The sequence below is a fragment of the Balaenoptera acutorostrata genome, chromosome 12 (assembly GCF_949987535.1).
Source record: "Balaenoptera acutorostrata chromosome 12, mBalAcu1.1, whole genome shotgun sequence".
NCBI lineage: Eukaryota > Metazoa > Chordata > Mammalia > Artiodactyla > Balaenopteridae > Balaenoptera > Balaenoptera acutorostrata.
Window position 1 is genome coordinate 78,934,366 of NC_080075.1, and position 17,198 is coordinate 78,951,563.

General features: G+C 35.3%; 1 protein-coding gene across 8 annotated transcripts in view; it reads left to right on the top strand.

Annotated features, from left to right (window-relative positions):
- PUM2 (pumilio RNA binding family member 2) overlaps nucleotides 1-17,198 on the top strand; it is a 90,572-nt gene that overhangs the window by 15,930 nt on the left and 57,444 nt on the right. For 5 of the 8 annotated variants that reach the window (XM_007183468.3, XM_007183469.3, XM_007183470.3 and 2 more), the window contains exons 2-5: nucleotides 5,048-5,116; nucleotides 12,815-12,923; nucleotides 16,003-16,190; nucleotides 16,753-16,922. In XM_007183468.3, the coding sequence (XP_007183530.1) occupies nucleotides 5,066-5,116; nucleotides 12,815-12,923; nucleotides 16,003-16,190; nucleotides 16,753-16,922 (518 nt within the window). In that variant the 5' untranslated portion in view covers nucleotides 5,048-5,065. Of the gene's footprint in view, nucleotides 1-5,047; nucleotides 5,117-6,042; nucleotides 6,168-7,054; nucleotides 7,129-12,814; nucleotides 12,924-16,002; nucleotides 16,191-16,752; nucleotides 16,923-17,198 lie in introns of those variants that run through there. The other 3 variants (XM_057557760.1, XM_007183472.3, XM_057557761.1) reach the window with 3 other exon arrangements.

A 17,198-nucleotide genomic window follows, 5' to 3' on the forward strand; every position in this document is an offset into this window, starting at 1 on the left:
TCATAGATTATACAGATTTATTGTAATAAAATAAAAATTGTGATTTTTAATATTTTTAATAGTTACACGATACTTTATAGATGTGTTATATCACTTAACTATTGTGAGACAGTTATGCAGCTTATAATTTCAGGATCTGCAAGCAACACTGCTACAAACATCTTTCTACATAAAACTTTTTTGTATTTAGGTTTTCTTTTAGGATTGATTTTCAAAGTTGGGGAGACTGGCTCAAGATATACGAACCTGTATATATGATGCCAAATTGCTTTCCTAAGAAAGGATTGTAACTTTAGAATGTGTTTTTTTGTTTGTTGGAGGTAGTTTCCTTCTTAGAGCTTATTTACTCTTACAAGTCTACCACACTCATCTGAGGCTACAGATTACTACAAATTAAAAGCAACCTAATTAGAAAGGTCAGAAGGGATACTGTATGTTCAAGTCAAGTGATATTTAACCTGACAAGAAGGCAGGAGGCTGAAATACTAACAGAAGCATACAAGAAACACAAAACATTGAGCACCCCAAGAGTCTAAGGAAGTATCAGTTCTTTCTTGAGTAGTATGTAATGATGGTCTTAATAATAACTAGTTATTTGTTGAACACTTTTTATTGCTCACAAAACACTTTTGGATACATTATCTAGTTTGATCTTCACAGCAGATAAGTAAGATTTAGAGGTTAGACAACGGGCAAAAGTTAAAACTCGAACTCTTATATTCTGAATCAAAATCACATACTATTTGTACTCTACCACATTATCTTAAATATAAAATTTGTCCATTATTTCTTCAGGATTGCAGAATAATGAATCCATTTTAGAACTATTTCCATCCTAAATAATAAGAATCTTATGTTTTTGGCCCTAGTGGAATAATTATCTTAATAAGGACAGTGTGTCCTCAGAGGATACAGATAAATAAGATGTCACATGGGAGGTTTTTTTTTTAAAAAAATAAATTTATTTATTTATTTATTTTTGGATGTGTTGGGTCGTAGTTTCTGTGCAAGGGCTTCCTCCAGTTGCGGCGAGCGGGGGCCACTCTTCATCGCGGTGCGCGGGCCTCTCACCGTCGCGGCCTCTCCCGTTGCGGAGCACAGGCTCCAGACACGCAGGCTCAGTAGTTGTGGCTCACGGGTCCAGCTGTTCCGCGGCATGTGGGATCCTCCCGGACCGGGGCACAAACCCGTGTCCCCTGCACTGGCAGGCGGATTTCCAACCACTGCGCCACCAGGGAAGCCCGAGATTTTTTTTTAATGACTGTAATTGGTGTGATCTTTGTATGTTGAGCCCAGATTTCAGGGCTTAATATCATTTAGTGTATGTTCATAAATTGAATTATGAACTCAGAATTATATGTCTGCATTGTCAAGTTGGTAGGATTTAAATTTGAAGCGTTCTTAAGAAATTAGAACACCTCTTTAGGTGATTGAAAATATCAATACATGATTCCTGATAACGTGTCAGTAGTATCTCAAAGCTTTCCAATGATTGGCCATTAGGTTTGGGAAACAGTTGATGGCTTGGAAGAAGTTGAGGCTGTAATGGGATGGGAAATCTAGAAAATACAAGGTCTATAAAATGTAAGTTTTAAAGAAAGTGAAATCACAAATGTAAATCATCTTAAGAAAAAATATAAAGGACATCGAGTCTAGGGGAATATGGAGACCCTAGGAAGTACTTAAATAGAAAAATAAAATGGACCTTGCCCAAATTTAGGAAATTTTAAAGAAACAAGGGAAATCAAAGATGGTTTGAGCAGACCATACTAGACATTAGAGTGAATTGTGTCATGTGAGATGTAGAACTTTGATTGCGTGACTGAGAAGTGTAGGACACATTTGGACTAAGATTCCTTTACTTATCAGATAATTGGGGGCCCCTCCAAACTATATATGTATTTATGGATGTACAGTTGTTCCTCGGTATCTGCAGGGCATTGGTTCCAGGTGCCTCCCCAGCCCAATACCAAAATCTGAGGATGTTCACGTTCCTTGTATAAAATGGTGTAGTATTTGCATATAACCTGTGTGCATACTAGGGTATACTTTAAATCATTTCTAGGTTACTTATAATACCTAATACAATGTAAATGTTTTGTAAATAGTTGTAAATACAATGTCAGTGCTATGTATTGATAAATAACTGCCAGCCCTCAGGGAATTTAATTCCCGGCTTTTTGGAACTTTCTGGAATTTTTTTTTTTTTTTTAATAAATTTATTTATTTATTTATTTATTTTTAGCTGTGTTGGGTCTTCGTTTCTGTGCGAGGGCTTTCTCCAGTTGCGGCAAGCGGGGGCCACTCTTCATCGCGGTGTGCGGGCCTCTCACTATCGCGGCCTCTCTTGTTGGGAGCACAGGCTCCAGACGCGCAGGCTCAGTAGTTGTGGCTCACGGGCCTAGTCGCTCCGTGGCATGTGGGATCTTCCCAGACCAGGGCTCGAACCCGTGTCCCCTGCATTGGCAGGCAGATTCTCAACCACTGCGCCACCAGGGAAGCCCTGGAATTTTTTTTTTTAATACTTTTGATCCCTGATTGGTGAAACCTGCAGATGTGGAACTCATGGATATAGAGGGCCAACTGTATAATGTTGTGTGATAAAAGAGTATTTTGATCTCAAACTGGGTTTTGCTTTAAATCACTAGGTGTCATGATGGTATGGCTAGAGATATTTTTTATAGTAGATATTGGTTGTACATGTAAATTGGTTCATCTGCATATGTTATCAAACCCATAATGAAATTTTTTCTTTACATGGGCATATGTGTTTTAAAGAAATTGAGAGGAAAAACTAGTCCTCTGTACTTATGCACATACTTAGCATTTCTGGTGCTCTTAATTCCTTCCTGATTTGAGTTTCCATCTGGTACCCTTTTCCTTTAGCCTAAGAATTTTTTTAAGGGATTTTCTGAGGTGGAAGTCTATTTAACAAATTTTATTTTCCTTTTACCTAAAAGTGTCTTTTAGCCTTTATTCTTGAAGGATATTTCCATCAGATAAAAATTCTAGGTTAGCATTTTTCTTCTTTCAGCCCTCTAAAGTCTGTCCTTTTTATTCTGGTCCCCATTGTTTCTAGTGCGAAGTCAGTGGTCACTCATCATTTTTCCCCTTTTTGTAATGTTTTTCCTCTAGCTGCTTTCAGGATTTTCTCTTTGATTTTCAGCACTTTTATTGTGATGTGTGTGGATGTGTGGTCTCGTTTTTGTTTTTCCTATTTATCTTGCCTGGGGTTCACTGAGCATCTTGAATCCGTAAATATTGCTTTCATCAAGTTTAGGGGAATTTCTGGCCCATGTTTTTATTAATTGATTGTGGCGTTGGGTGTTCGTTGCTGCGCGCTGGCTTTCTCTAGTTGCAGCAAGCGGGGGCTACTCTTTGTTGCGGTGCGCAGGCTTCTCACTGCGGTGGCTTCTCTCGTTGCGCGGCACGGGCTCTAGGCACGCGGGCTTTGGTAGTTGTGGCTCGCAGACTCTAGAGCGCAGGGTCAGGAGCTGTGGTGCACGGGCTTAGCTGCTGCGCGGCGTTTGGGATCTTCCCGGACCAGGGATCGAACCCTTGTCACCTGCATTGGCAGGCAGATTCCCAACCACTGCACCACCATGGAAGTCCTGTGTTATTTGTAGATTTTTTTGATGACAGCCATTCTGATAGTTGTGAGGTGATATCTCTGTTGTTTTGATTTGCATTTTTCTAATAATTAGTGATGTTGAGCATCTTTTCATGTGCCTGTTAGACATCTGTATTTCTTCTCTGGAAAAATGTCTATTCCGGTCTTCTGCCCATTTTTTGATTGGGATGTGTGTTTTTTTTGGCTGGGGGTGGGTTTTTTTGTTTTTTTTTTTAGTTGAGTTGTATCTGCTGTTTATTTTGGATATTAACCCCTTGTCAGTCATATCATTTGCAATTATTTTCTCCCATTCTGTTGGTTGTCTTTTTAGTTTATTGATGATTTCTTTTGCTATGCAAAAGCTTTTAAGTTTAATTAGGTCCCATTTCTTTATTTTTGCTTTTACTTTGTCTTAGGAGACAGATCCAAAAAATATTGCTGTGATTTATGTCAGAAGTGTTCTGCCTATTTTCTCTTCCAAGAGTTTTATGATTTCAAGTCTTACATTTAGGTCTTTAATCCATTTTGAGCTTTTTTTTTTATATGGTATGAGATAATGTTCTCATTGTTTTTTAATACATGTAGCTGTCCAGTTTTCCCAGCACCACTTGTTGAAGAGACTGTCTTCTTTCCATGTATACTCTTGCCTCCTTTGTTATATAGATTAATTGACCATAAGTGCATGGGTTTATTTCTGGGCTCTCTTCTGTTCCATTGATCTATGTGTTTGTGCCATTTCCATGCTGTTTTGATTATTGTAGGGAAAGGAATTATTCTTAAGGAAACCTCTGAATATTATAATTACTCTCACAGCAGATTATATGTTGCTTTGAGGTAGAACTGGATCACCACTTTAAAAAATTTTTTTATCATTGGTATAAGATGTACAAATAATGAAATTCTGAGAAATTTTGAGAAATCTTAAAGAAGTAGTGCAAAGTAATAATTTTGCAATAGGAATTACAGCATTTTTTTTAAAAAGAAGATAACTGGAGATTTCCCTGGAGGTCCAGTGGTTAAGACTCCACGCTTCCACGGCAGGGGGCAGGCATCCAATCCCTAGTCCAGGAACTAAGATCCCACATGAGGCGCAGCATGGCCAAAAAAAAAAAAAAAAGGTAACTGTATTTTAGTACGTGAGCTCACTTTTTCTGTTCTTTACTTTCCATCTTTTCTTTTGCGCAGGAAACTAGTAGGGGTTTCTTTTGGCACACAGAATAATCCAAGAACCGTTGACCCCAGGTTTCCCACTAATTTTAGTGTAGATTGCTATGGTGCTCTATTTAGGAAAACCTGTCTTTATAGAGAAATGGATTCTTGTCCATCTCAGCTCATGCTATAACATCAGTAATAGCAGCAATGTAATATAAAAATAGTTGATGCAGTCTGTTGTTCAAATTTTTCTTTCTACTAATGTTTCTTTTTGTTATTCAACAGGTTTGATCTGTGGATGAAATGAATCATGATTTTCAAGCTCTTGCATTAGAATCTCGGGGAATGGGAGAGGTAAATATTTACGAATACTAAGAATGTATACCTCACTTTGATTATTTGAGCCATTGAGACTTGTTTTTTAACCGTAAATCTCCTTGAAAATAGTGGTTATATCTTCCAAATGATGTGGGCTTTTGAAATCTGTAGTTGTGGGATTTTCAGCTTTTTTTTTAAACTTTTAGCAGTAATTTTAGTGAGGTTATTTGTGTCTAGTTGATTTGATTGACCTGATTAGATAATGTCTTCTATTTTGGTAATGGACCATAATCACTTTGATCAGAAAAGAGCCTTCCTTGATCTTTGTCCTGCTGTTTTATATATGTATGCTATGTTTGCTTTAGCCACACTTAATTGTTCACTGTTCTTTCTTACAAAAATTTCTCCTTGTTCATTGTTTGCTTAATAAACTTCTAATCCTCTGCAGGACTCTACTGAAAAAGACTCTTAATTGTCCCATTGATATCTGCAGTAAAATTAATTACTTCCTCATCTGACTTCTCATGGATCTTTGTACATACTTTTATTATATTACTGGTTACAGTTTATTTGTTTTATATTAGTCTCCTCTGTAGATTGTTAGCTTTGAATGACTAGGGCACAGTGGGCACTCTAAAATTTTGGCTTTTATCAGTCCTGTTAATCTATGATTTTCATTGGGGCATCCCATTTAACCTCACCATTACATAATTTAAGACATCAAAAGTACTTAGTTTTCCATATACTTTATGAATATTTAGAAAACTTTAATTGATTATGAAAACCCTTGCCGTCACATTTTTGTTTTGTCATGTTCTGTAGTACTAACATAGTGTGGACTTTGATAATAGAAAATAACCATGAACAGACCTAAGATGTGTAATTAACTGCTTGCTCCTGGAGATTATTTTACTTTGGTAGACCTTCATGAGACTCACTCCATCCAATGCTGTGCTCTTCAGATGCAGAAAAAGAGTCCAGTCACTCTTCTGGGCCACAAGAGGGCACCCTGCAGCTAGCTAACCCTCCCCTTCTTCAGAACAGCGTTTTCCAAAGAGTTTGTCATTTTCAGAGGACTGATTTAAGGGTGAGTTAAGGTGCTTAAGCATAAGTATTGCCAAAGTAAACTTGTTAGTCCAGCGCTTAAGGTAAAACTCTGGGCCCTAAGAAAATTTGAGAGAGGGAATAATTTTTTAGCTAAAAAAGAACCTTGCAGCTTCACTGCGGTGCAGTGGCGGCTTAGGTATTATTTACACTATGGGTGAATAAGAATCAGCAGTTGAAAAGGGCTTTTGTTTTTTTCCCTGTTACTTGTTTTCTTTGGTCTTTAGAAAGCAGAATAACATATCTTAAAAGCAGGTTTGAACAGTGCTTCAGCCTAGTCTGTGACAAACTTGAACTTGATTTTCTTAAAGACCAGACAAAGTCACACCCTTACCTTGATTTGTTTAGACCCCACGACACTTTACTTTGCAGATCTACATTGTGTATGTATTTACAAATTGGCTCTTTTTTTCTCCCTTTTTAAGTAGTATTTGACAAACCCAAAGACATGTTGGCAGTTTTAAAAATAAATGTCATGATCAGAAACAGTAGTTGAGAGAGTTTAGGTATTTGGAGGGTGGAGGGAGGGGTATTTGAGGTTTCTGGAGAAGAGACGCTGGTTTTAATAGCATGTTAAATGATCTAAGCTTAAATCTAGGCTTTTCTTAATGGAAATGTCAGATATGCAGAGTAAAAATGGCTAGGGTTAGGCTGTCTGGTTGTTGGCAGGTAGCAGCAGGTCAGTGCTTCTGTGACCTTCATCTATTAAAAATGTATTTTTAAATAAGCTGTTACTCACTAATTAAGTTTTTTTCTTAACAGTTTACCAACTAATTCTGTTACCTCTAAGAGATAGCTAAGAAACCTATTGAGGTTTCTGTCTCTGGGTTCTCTCTCCCACAAGCCTTTCTATCTTTCCTCATCTCGCAGGCAGCAGGGAACCTTCTGGGATTTCCTTCTTTGCCTGTCTCTCTCTCACCAGTCTTCTCCTCCTTTCCTGACAGGTGAGGTTTTTTGTTTTATCCCAGAATTCATTCATTTTAATAACCTAAAAGCAGCCTTGAGTTTCTGGCTCTTGAGTTTTCTAAAATGGCTTGTTTATTTTTTTTAATGTGACATCCTTTTCTAATATATTGCCCTATCTTGACTTTTTCTTTAAAAATAAAGCTTTACTTATTATGTCTTAAGTTGCTGTAAATCTATAATGTACAAAGCACTGCATTACATACAGGGTTATTTTCAAATGTACTGGGTTATGTACATCATGATAGCTTTTACTGACTCATCATCGGAAGGGTGGTTTCTTCTAGTTGTTCATCCAGAATAGGAACAGATTTGTATTCATCCATTCATAAACTCATCCTTTCCGATTTTTTCCATAGCACATTTTTGTCAAAAGGCCTAACAGTTTGTGTTATGTCACATGGCTTAAAAAGAGCAAAGCTAACCCATAGGCGGTTGAACTCAGCTTCATTAGTAAGGTTTTTTAAAACTGTACTGCAGAGACACATACCTATTTATTTTTATACATGAAAATTAAACAGGAACTTTGTGTGTGTGTGTGTGTGTGGAAAAAGAGGCTCCTGGCTGAAATTCTTTAGGGAACCCAGAATTTAACTTTAAATCACTGAGTTAATGTGTTTTGGGGGAGTATTTTCATAGCTTAGTATGATAAAGCTCCCTCCTTTCTTTTCTGACACAGTAATATTTAAAGAAAACATTAGAGAAAATTTATGTACTAAGATCCCAGGTAGTATAGTGAAGTGGAAAATGTACTGGAGAGAAGAGTAAGGAGACTTCTGTTTTCTCTCAGATCTATCACTAGTGCTATATATTTCTCTCAGATCTATCACTAGTGATATAACACTAGTGATCTATCACTAGTGCTGTATCACTAGTGAGAAAGACTGACTTCTTTGAAGGTAGTAATAAGAATAGCCTTTTGTATGAATCACATATATCTCCCAAATGCTCTAGCTCTGATCTGAGCTGTTAGGGATAACTGGAATGTAAACCAGCTGTTTTAAATAGCTGATTATCGTTAATGTTTGTAAATCCCTATCTTAGACATTCTATCATAAACTTTATCCACTCTAATGAATTCCCACATTATATAGTCTGAATATCTTGATAACATCTTGAACTGTTTTATTTTTTTCATTATGGCTAGTCGTGGCCTAATAACTGAATATTTTTAGAAATATTGATGAGTTAGACTATGATTGGAAAGAACCATCTTCTGTGGTAGTTAAGTGTAAAGAAAATGGGCTTTAGAATTAAACAGTTATGGTTTCAGCTTCTAATGCTGCCACTTACTAGCTACATATGTAATCTTACATGTAATCTTGGATAGTTTATTTAACCTCTGATTCTGTTTCCTTATGCAAAATGTGACTTTATTAGGCAGCTGTTTTTTATTGATGTAAGTAGTGTAGTTTCATGATCCCCCTAGGATACTCAAACTAAAAAAGAAGGCAAACAGCTATAGACAAGATTTTTGTAATGAATACTCTTACAATCATTTAAAATAATCAGCCAGTTAAATGTTGCTGGCCAGCGTGTTACTCATGTTTTAGAATATTAAAGGATTCATACTTTTCGTAGTGAAGATACGTAATATGTATGTTTGTCACGTGCTAGATGCTGTTCTAAGTAGTTTACTTATATTATTTCATTATTGCCTCATAGAAAACTCTATAACAGTAGCTTTATTATTATCCTTACTTTACAGATGAAGAAACTGAGGCTCAGAACAGTTACTTAACTGGCCCAATACCAAGTAAACAGTGCTTGAAGAGCAGTTTGAACTCTTGAGTGCCTTGACTATTTACAGTACTGCTTCCCATTGGAAGTGATGACATCTAATAATATTTGCTGCTGATATTAAGGGATATTGGGAATGTAGAAGATTCGGGGAAGTAGTATGATTTGAAAACATTAAGTATTGATATCTTTCATTAACGGAAAAGATGAAAGTCTGGAAAAGCACCATTCTGGAGTTCCCTTGTGGCTGTTGTTTTCTACACACTTGGTTATTAGCATCTATGCCTGCCTATCTTTTATGAACTTCCATTGTAAATAGAGTCACCTTACATCCTAATTTGCCCAGACTGTCCAGATACGTGTTTTCGTGGCATAATTGTTAATAGCACTCCCTTTCTCAAACGTGTCCCAGTTTGGATGTTATATGAACGCTATAATGTAGACATAGAGCCTTCAAGTTCTTTTAATTCTTAGGATTATATTAATTTGCTTGGCTTGGTGATTTTACATAACAATTTGTATTAGAAAAATCTGAAGTGTAAGTGCACCTCACAGTATAAATTCTAGCAGGAATTTTAATAATTATTTATTTTGCGGTAGTATACTATGGTGTTGACTGATTTCTTTGGAGATGGAAAAGGGCAAGCCATAAATGCCTCTTGAAGGAAAGAACTAATAAAATGGTGGATAGTGGAGGGATGAATTTGTATGTCCACCCAATGATTTCTGAGTTGGAAGGATGGAGGAGTAGGCTGACAAGAAATACTGAGTTGCTTGACCTTGGTTTAGAGCTTTTGTGAAGTAGGGAACTAATATGAAACAGTATTGGATAATATGTTTTACAGATCTTCAAGATCTCTTAGCCCTTGTTTTTGTGCTCTCCCATTTCTACTATAGTAAAAGAGTCTCCAGGGGCAAAACACTACTTTTATTGCTATTCCAACCTTTGTACCACTTAATCTTTTCTTTTCTTTTCTTTTCATTTCTTTTCTTTTTAACTGTTCTATCCTGGATATCCTGAATTGTTGCCTTCCCCTATATTTAGTCCATTTTAACTTAATTCTTGGTCACAAGCCAGTAGTTTCTCTAAAAATATTTGAAATCAGTGTCTGTACTGTCACAGCTGTTTCTAGAATGGTGATAAGGGCCTTTGTTAGGAAAAGTGTCAATTTTATTAACTGCTAAATTGTTTGCCAGTCCGTGATAACTTATAAATGTTTGCAAAATGAAGAGACATTCATAGCCCAGTGCCTGGCAGAAAGTAAGCACACTGGGTAAGTGCTTGACATAGACTTCCCCCGCCCCCAGTTTTACAGTTTGGGTGTCAAAGCAGTGATCTATGAACTACTACTGTACTACATGGACTCTTATCCCGAAAGACTGGAATAGGCTCCTCAAAAAGATTCTATTATTTCTCTTACCTCAGAAGATTAGTTTGTTTCAGCCGCTTCTATGTCTGTAATAAATGCTTCTACTAAGTTGTTATAACTTCATTTCTGATTTCTTATTTGTTATCCTTATTTTGCTGTTAAAACATTTTTCTTTATGAAGTATAGGATAAAAGCATTATTTGCTCAGGAGCCATTTCCTTCTGCCTGAAATGGCTTATTTATACAGTACTTTAAAGGGATTAACTTGGGTTTTACTATGAATAAATGTTCAATTATTTAAATATATCAAGTGCAGTGTTTTAGTACTGCATTATCAGATTTACATTTTGTTTGAATATTTTCATGAAACTTTTATAGTGAGATTTTTAAAAATCGCAGCAACAGAGGTTGTATTTTACCGGGATCTTTATTAGAGCAGATTATTGTTTTAAATGTCTATACTTTAGGGAATTCCCTGGTGGTCCAGTGGTTAAGGCTCCGCCCTTCCACTGCAGGGGCACAAGTTCGATCCCTGGTCATGGAACTAGGATCCCTCAAGCCGTGCAGCGTGGCCAAAATAAATAAATAAAATCTTTGAAAATAATAAAAATAAGTAAATAAAATGTCTATACTTTAAATACAAATCGTTTGCAGCTCAGGAAGGTCCTAACATGCAAAAAGTTTTCTTTCTTAAAATAGCAGTAAAATTAACAATATTTAGTTTAGCAAAAGATCCTAGGGATATATGCCCAAATTGAATTTTCCCTCCTCCCTCCAAAGCCGCTTATCCTGTTTTTTTTCTGTTTTGGTCAGTAGTATCATTTACCTCATTACCCACATTTTAAACTTTTATTCTTTTTATCAACCTCCCCTTATTTTTTTTTTTTAATATTTATTTGTTTGTTTGTTTATTTGGCTGTGTCGGGTCTTAGTTGCAGCATGTAGGATCTACGTTGCAGCGTGTGGGACTTTTTAGTTGCGGCATGCAAACTCTTAGTTGCGGCATGTGGGATCTAGTTCCCTGACCAGGGATCGAACCCAGGCCCCTTGCATTGGGATCTTGGAGCTGTAGCTGCTGGACCACCAGGGGAGTCCCAGACCTCCCCTTATTTTTATTCATATCCTGTTGACTCTCCTGAATGTTTCTGAAATCCATTTTATTTTCTCAGTTCTTTCTGCCAGTACCTTGTTTCAGTTCTTGTTGTCTTGGCTCTGTTGTAATTCTCCTTAATGATTTCTTTGCCTCTAGTCTAGAATATCCATTATTCTTAAAACTTACAACTTGAATTGTTTTCTGAAACACAGTGTCACTCTTGCCATCCTCTCTTGAGTCCCTGTTGCTTCAATGTAATATACTATTGGTATTTCTTTAGCATGTCTTTGAGGTTCCTCATAGTCTGCCTAGATAGCTTTAACAACATCAGCTTCCACATCTGTTCCTCCATCTCACACCCTATTCTACAAACTGCATTTTCTCAAGTTGTGCCTCTGTTCATAATTTCTTGTGTCCTCCCCACCTTCCATTCACATTTTAAACCTCCAACACACATACAGTCTTATCTCTCAGACCCAATTCAGGTTTCACTAAGTTCATTTTATTATGGTTGGTTTATATTTGTGAGCTCTCTGAAGATAAGGTCACCAGGCCCTTAAGGAGGCAAACACAGGTAATTTAGTGTGATAAGTGTAGTAATAGAAGTATATACAGGTTTGATTATGAGGACCTAATTATGGGCTGAGAGGGATGGGTGTCTTACAAATGCTTATTTAAATGTCAAATGCATGTTTTAGAAACCAGTCTGTTCTTTTCAAACAAACATATCCTCAGTTTGCCTCCTCTGAGTGTCAGGAAAGGTAGAGAGGGGAGACCTGGATGAACGTTAAAGTCTCATTAGGAATTGGCCAAATGTACATTTTGAATCATCATTGAATGGTTACATCAACACAATTTTTATACACTTGTGTATGTTACAGTATAGGATAGGGCACAGGGCTTTGACATTGTTACCTCAAAAAGTATTTAAGGGTCTTTTCTATGTGTCTCTTCTGCCATCCCATAGCTTCCTGATTTGGGATCAATAGATTGTTAGTATTGAGGACCTAGGAAGAATTGTGTAGTTCACCTCCATTACATTGTGAAGTAAGAATGAAAATTTTCTATCATTGAAGCTGTAGGATAGGAGGTGATCCAAGGGCAATACTTGGAAGTAAAGGAAAAATTTTAATCATTTGTTTAGATATTTTTATTGTATTACTGTATTAAGAAGTTTAGTCTTTTGAAAAAAATTATAAAAAATATCACATGACAGTAAAACCATTTGAAAAATGTAGAAAAGTCTGAAGTCGACTTTTCAGGTCTAGAATTATTAGAGCCAGTATCTAAGCATAAGTGGGGAGTTATTGTTAACTGGACAAATTAAGAAATAGGTCATCTGAATTTTCATTAGCATTGAAAACTAACTTGTGCCTGTTGGTGGTAAGTTTACTTTCCTCTATGTTTTAGCTCTTTGTAATTAGAATAAAATTTAAATACAATATTTTTTTCCCTTCCAAATAGCTTTTGCCTACCAAAAAATTTTGGGAACCTGATGATTCAACAAAAGATGGACAAAAAGGCATATTTCTTGGAGATGATGAATGGAGAGAGACTGCATGGGGAACTTCTCGTAAGTTATTGGTGTATGTGTGAGAGTTCTGAATTTGTTGAATACTTGAATTTTCTTTTAACCCTGCCCCCCAGACAGTATTTGGAGAAACTTTGCAGTATCTGTGAGGATTTCATATATCCTTATAATGCACATTTTCTTATGTAAAGTAACTCATATCTAACGGTCCACTTATTGATTAGGAATGTCTGTCACAATAAGATTTTATTAAGAAGTTTTATTTGAGGTTAAACTCTGATTATAAAATTCTGAATTTCAGTTAAAATAGAGGACACATTAACCATAGGAATTTTTAAGCTTGAATTGTATTAATGGACAGTGACTGATTTATTTAATTGCAGCTCAGTCAAGCTTTATTAGACGTCAGCCACACCCACAAAGGAAGTAAACCCCCTTAGTAAGGTAGAATTCCCAGAAAGGGAGCAGACTTTGAATGTTTTTGATATCCGTAAGTAGTGAAGAGAGACATAGGTCCAAGAAACTCTTAAGGGAAAAGGAACTGGGGTGTAAGGAGTATAACTCACAGGGGTGATAGTATTTATTGGTAAATTAAAGAGCATAGTTATATTCTTAAAATAGTACTGATTATATTTTTAAATGTTTCTGACTAGTAAAATTTGAGATATACACATGGAACTTTGAACATGTATTTTACAAATAAGTTTCCCTTTGTAACTAAGTTTAATGCAGCTTACTAAAGCTATACAAAATGATCAAAGTAATATAAAAACAAATTTCTGGATGATAATTATCAACTTAACCTTATATTTTGGGTGTAAATTACCAGGTACTTTTTTATTCTCCAAATTATTAAAAAGATTTTTAATTCCTATATAGTCTTAAATTTTGTTTTTAAGGGTAAAATAATTTTTTTAAGTTAGGAAAAGCTGGAAAATTTTAGTGATTAATACTGTTTTATAGTCAAAACTGAAAAAGATTGAAAACTTTGCTAACTACTAAATTAGACTAAAATACTGGGAATTTTCTTTGATTTCAAACAATATGTAATATAATATGCCAGGTTTGGAGAATACAAAGATAAGTGAGATATATGATCCCCATCCTCAAGGAATTTTTTTTTCTGGATTTGTATTAACCTATATAGATTGCACTCATAAGGACTAGGATACATTTTTCCCACAAAAGGCACTTTCTTTGCTAAAATAATGTGCTTGAAAACTTGGTTGATAGACGTGTTTGGTTTTTTATTTTGAAAGTTGAATGGTTAATTGCTCTATTTACCAGAACCAAAATGTTTTAAAGCATTCCAAAGCAAAACATCTTGAGCACAACATGGTAATGAGTGATATTTTCAAGATGGATGGTGGGGAAATATCTTTGGTATGTTATATTTGGAGGACAACTAGTACCAGCAATAAAACATTTAAGCAACTGTTTATATATTCCTGATGTATCTTTTTAGTGTCAAGTTTATAATTTTAGTTAATTCCTTGTACCACTCCCTCTTCCAACTTAACTTTTTTAGTTGTACAGATAAAATTTTGAAGATGAGTATTAGTCTTTACTAGGAGAAATGAGAAAAATAGAAATGAATGGATTATTTTGTTTACTGAACAAACATTTATTGAATGCCAAGCATGTACAAATACGAATAACACATTCCTTGTCCTAAAAGAATTGTCATTCTAGGATTCTTTCCATGACTACAGGAGATTTTATCATACACATATTTCCTTCTCAGCTGAACTGAGTTACTTGTAATTGTTAATTTCGTTGTGTTCTCCTGCACTTTTAGGCCTTAGAGAAACCAGGATGTTCAAACCGAAATGCTCTTTCCACCCCCATTTTCACCTGTTTTTTGCTCTCTACTCTTCATATCACTTCTTTGGGATTCACTCTAAGACTGGGAAGAATTGATAGATGCCCTTTCTTTCTGTTCCCCATAGTATCCTGGGTTATTTTTATTGAAGTGCTTTTACTCTATTATGATTGCCTCTTGTTACACCTATAGTCTCTTTTGAAGTCAGGGACTGTTTGTTCTTGGATTCCCCATACATAGCACAGTGCCCAGCATAGGAGAGACAGTAAATCAACATTTAAACTGTGAATGAATGGGTGAATGACTGAATGAAAAAATATAATGACTAATCTCATGGATAAAGGTACTGACATGGAAGTGTTTTAATATGGTTTAACAAAAGTACCAGTCATTTAAAAATTACTGCAGTTAATAAAATGATGAGTGAGTATACCTCTGTGATAGTTCAACCCTTTGAGGATGATGCCTAGTATTTAGTGTGGTACGTGTTCACATATGAGCCAGATATAAATTGTGGCTTATTGGTTCCTTTTTAAAATTTTTTTCTGCAAATCTATGTGACTCTTCCTCAAATGTTTTATTATGTTTGTATCTTCTTTGCTTTCAGATCTTAAGTATTGCTTTTTCTTTTTGTCACAAAAATATGTAGAAAATGTATTCGTACCATATGGATGAATTTTTTGTTAAAAATAAATGGAAAACTTTTAGACTAGAAGGTGTTTTTTAAAAAATCTTAAGGGATACTTAATTTTTTATACCAAGAATAGAAAATTCTGTGATATTACTGGTTTTTCTAAACTTAGTCATTTGTGTTTATAGCAGTACAGCCGTGTGTTCTGAATCTGTCCAGTACGAAACTGTGAGCTTGAGAAGTGCCTCTGCCAGTTTAGAAGTTACTTTTATTTCAGGTTTTATCTCTAAAGTTTTTTGTTTTGAATTGTTTAGAACTTTTTAATAAGATGCTTACAGGCAGTGGAGATGTCAAGTTAGTTTCTATCTCCATTGAACTTTGGGTTTGACTGTTCTTCACATAGGCTTTTACCTGCCTTTTAGCAAATGGCTTTCTTTTTTTTTTTTTTTTTTTTTTTTTTTTGCAAATGGCTTTCTTAATCTGTATTCTCAAGAAATGTGCCCAGGCCAGTGAGTCTCAACAGACTCTAGATCTTTTTATAAGGATTACAGTAATATTCAAAATAAAACAATATGCTGATTTTTCTTACTTTAGTATATTAATTCATGTAAATACATTTTGTTAGCTTAAAAGTACGAATTTGTAATTGTGTTCTTTCTTCCAAACAGACCATTCAATGTCCCAGCCTATTATGGTACAGAGAAGATCTGGACAGGGTTTTCATGGAAACAGTGAAGTAAATGCAATATTGTCTCCGCGATCAGAAAGTGGAGGCCTTGGTGTGAGCATGGTAGAATATGTATTAAGTTCTTCTCCTGCTGATAAATTGGATTCTCGATTTAGGAAGGGAACTTTTGTAAGTATTTTGAGTAAAGAAAGGTTTTTAAATTGCTTGATTGTTATTTGGTTGTCCTTAAGCCAGTTTCTTTTTCTGGCCCTTCCTAGAACTAAAGGAAATTTCATAGCTATTGGTGCTCTTGTTTTCTTGTCTTGGCCACTTGAAATACATGAAATGGTAGAACCACTGGGAATATTTCTAATCTTAACCATGTTACCAAAAAAACCCATATTAATTAAAAAACAAAATTTGTAAGATTAAAATTGCATATTCATGGTAGTACTTGATATGAAAGTAAAAAACAAAATCATCTGTGCATTAAGTAGAATTTTTATCTGATTTGTGGTGTTACTGCTTTTCCAGCACCGCTATAGTTAAGGTTGCCTTAGCCCTTCTGTTATAAATCACTGGTTTGTACTCAATTTTTTTGGCCTTTTATAAATTAGTTGACTACGAAATTAAAATAAGATTCAATGTTTTTATTGTTTACATGCACTATAGTATAGTTTTAGGTCACCTCATGGTGCCTTTTTTTGTGTTCTATTAAATATTCAGAATCAAACAGACTCTTTTTCCTCAGGGCACTAGAGATGCTGAAACAGATGGACCTGAGAAAGGAGATCAAAAAGGCAAGGCTTCTCCATTTGAGGAGGACCAAAACAGAGATCTTAAACAAGGAGATGATGATGATTCTAAAATAAATGGCAGAGGTTTGCCAAATGGAATGGATGCCGATTGCAAAGATTTTAAGTAAGATTTTAACTTTCTCAAGAAGAAAAGCATATCTCTTTAGGGATTATTGCTACTAGCTGATGTGACTGATGTAGACATTTTTCCAATTTTGGTTTTTTTATTTCCCTTTGTACCTTGTATTAATCTGGAGGAAGATTTAAAATTTTTTGTAAGGAATATTAGTTAATGATTATGTGCCATTTTTTAAAAAAACAATTCTTTAAAGTCTCTAAAACAATGCATTCCATTGAAGGAATAATGTTAGAAGCTGCCGTTACCTTTCTGCTAATATGG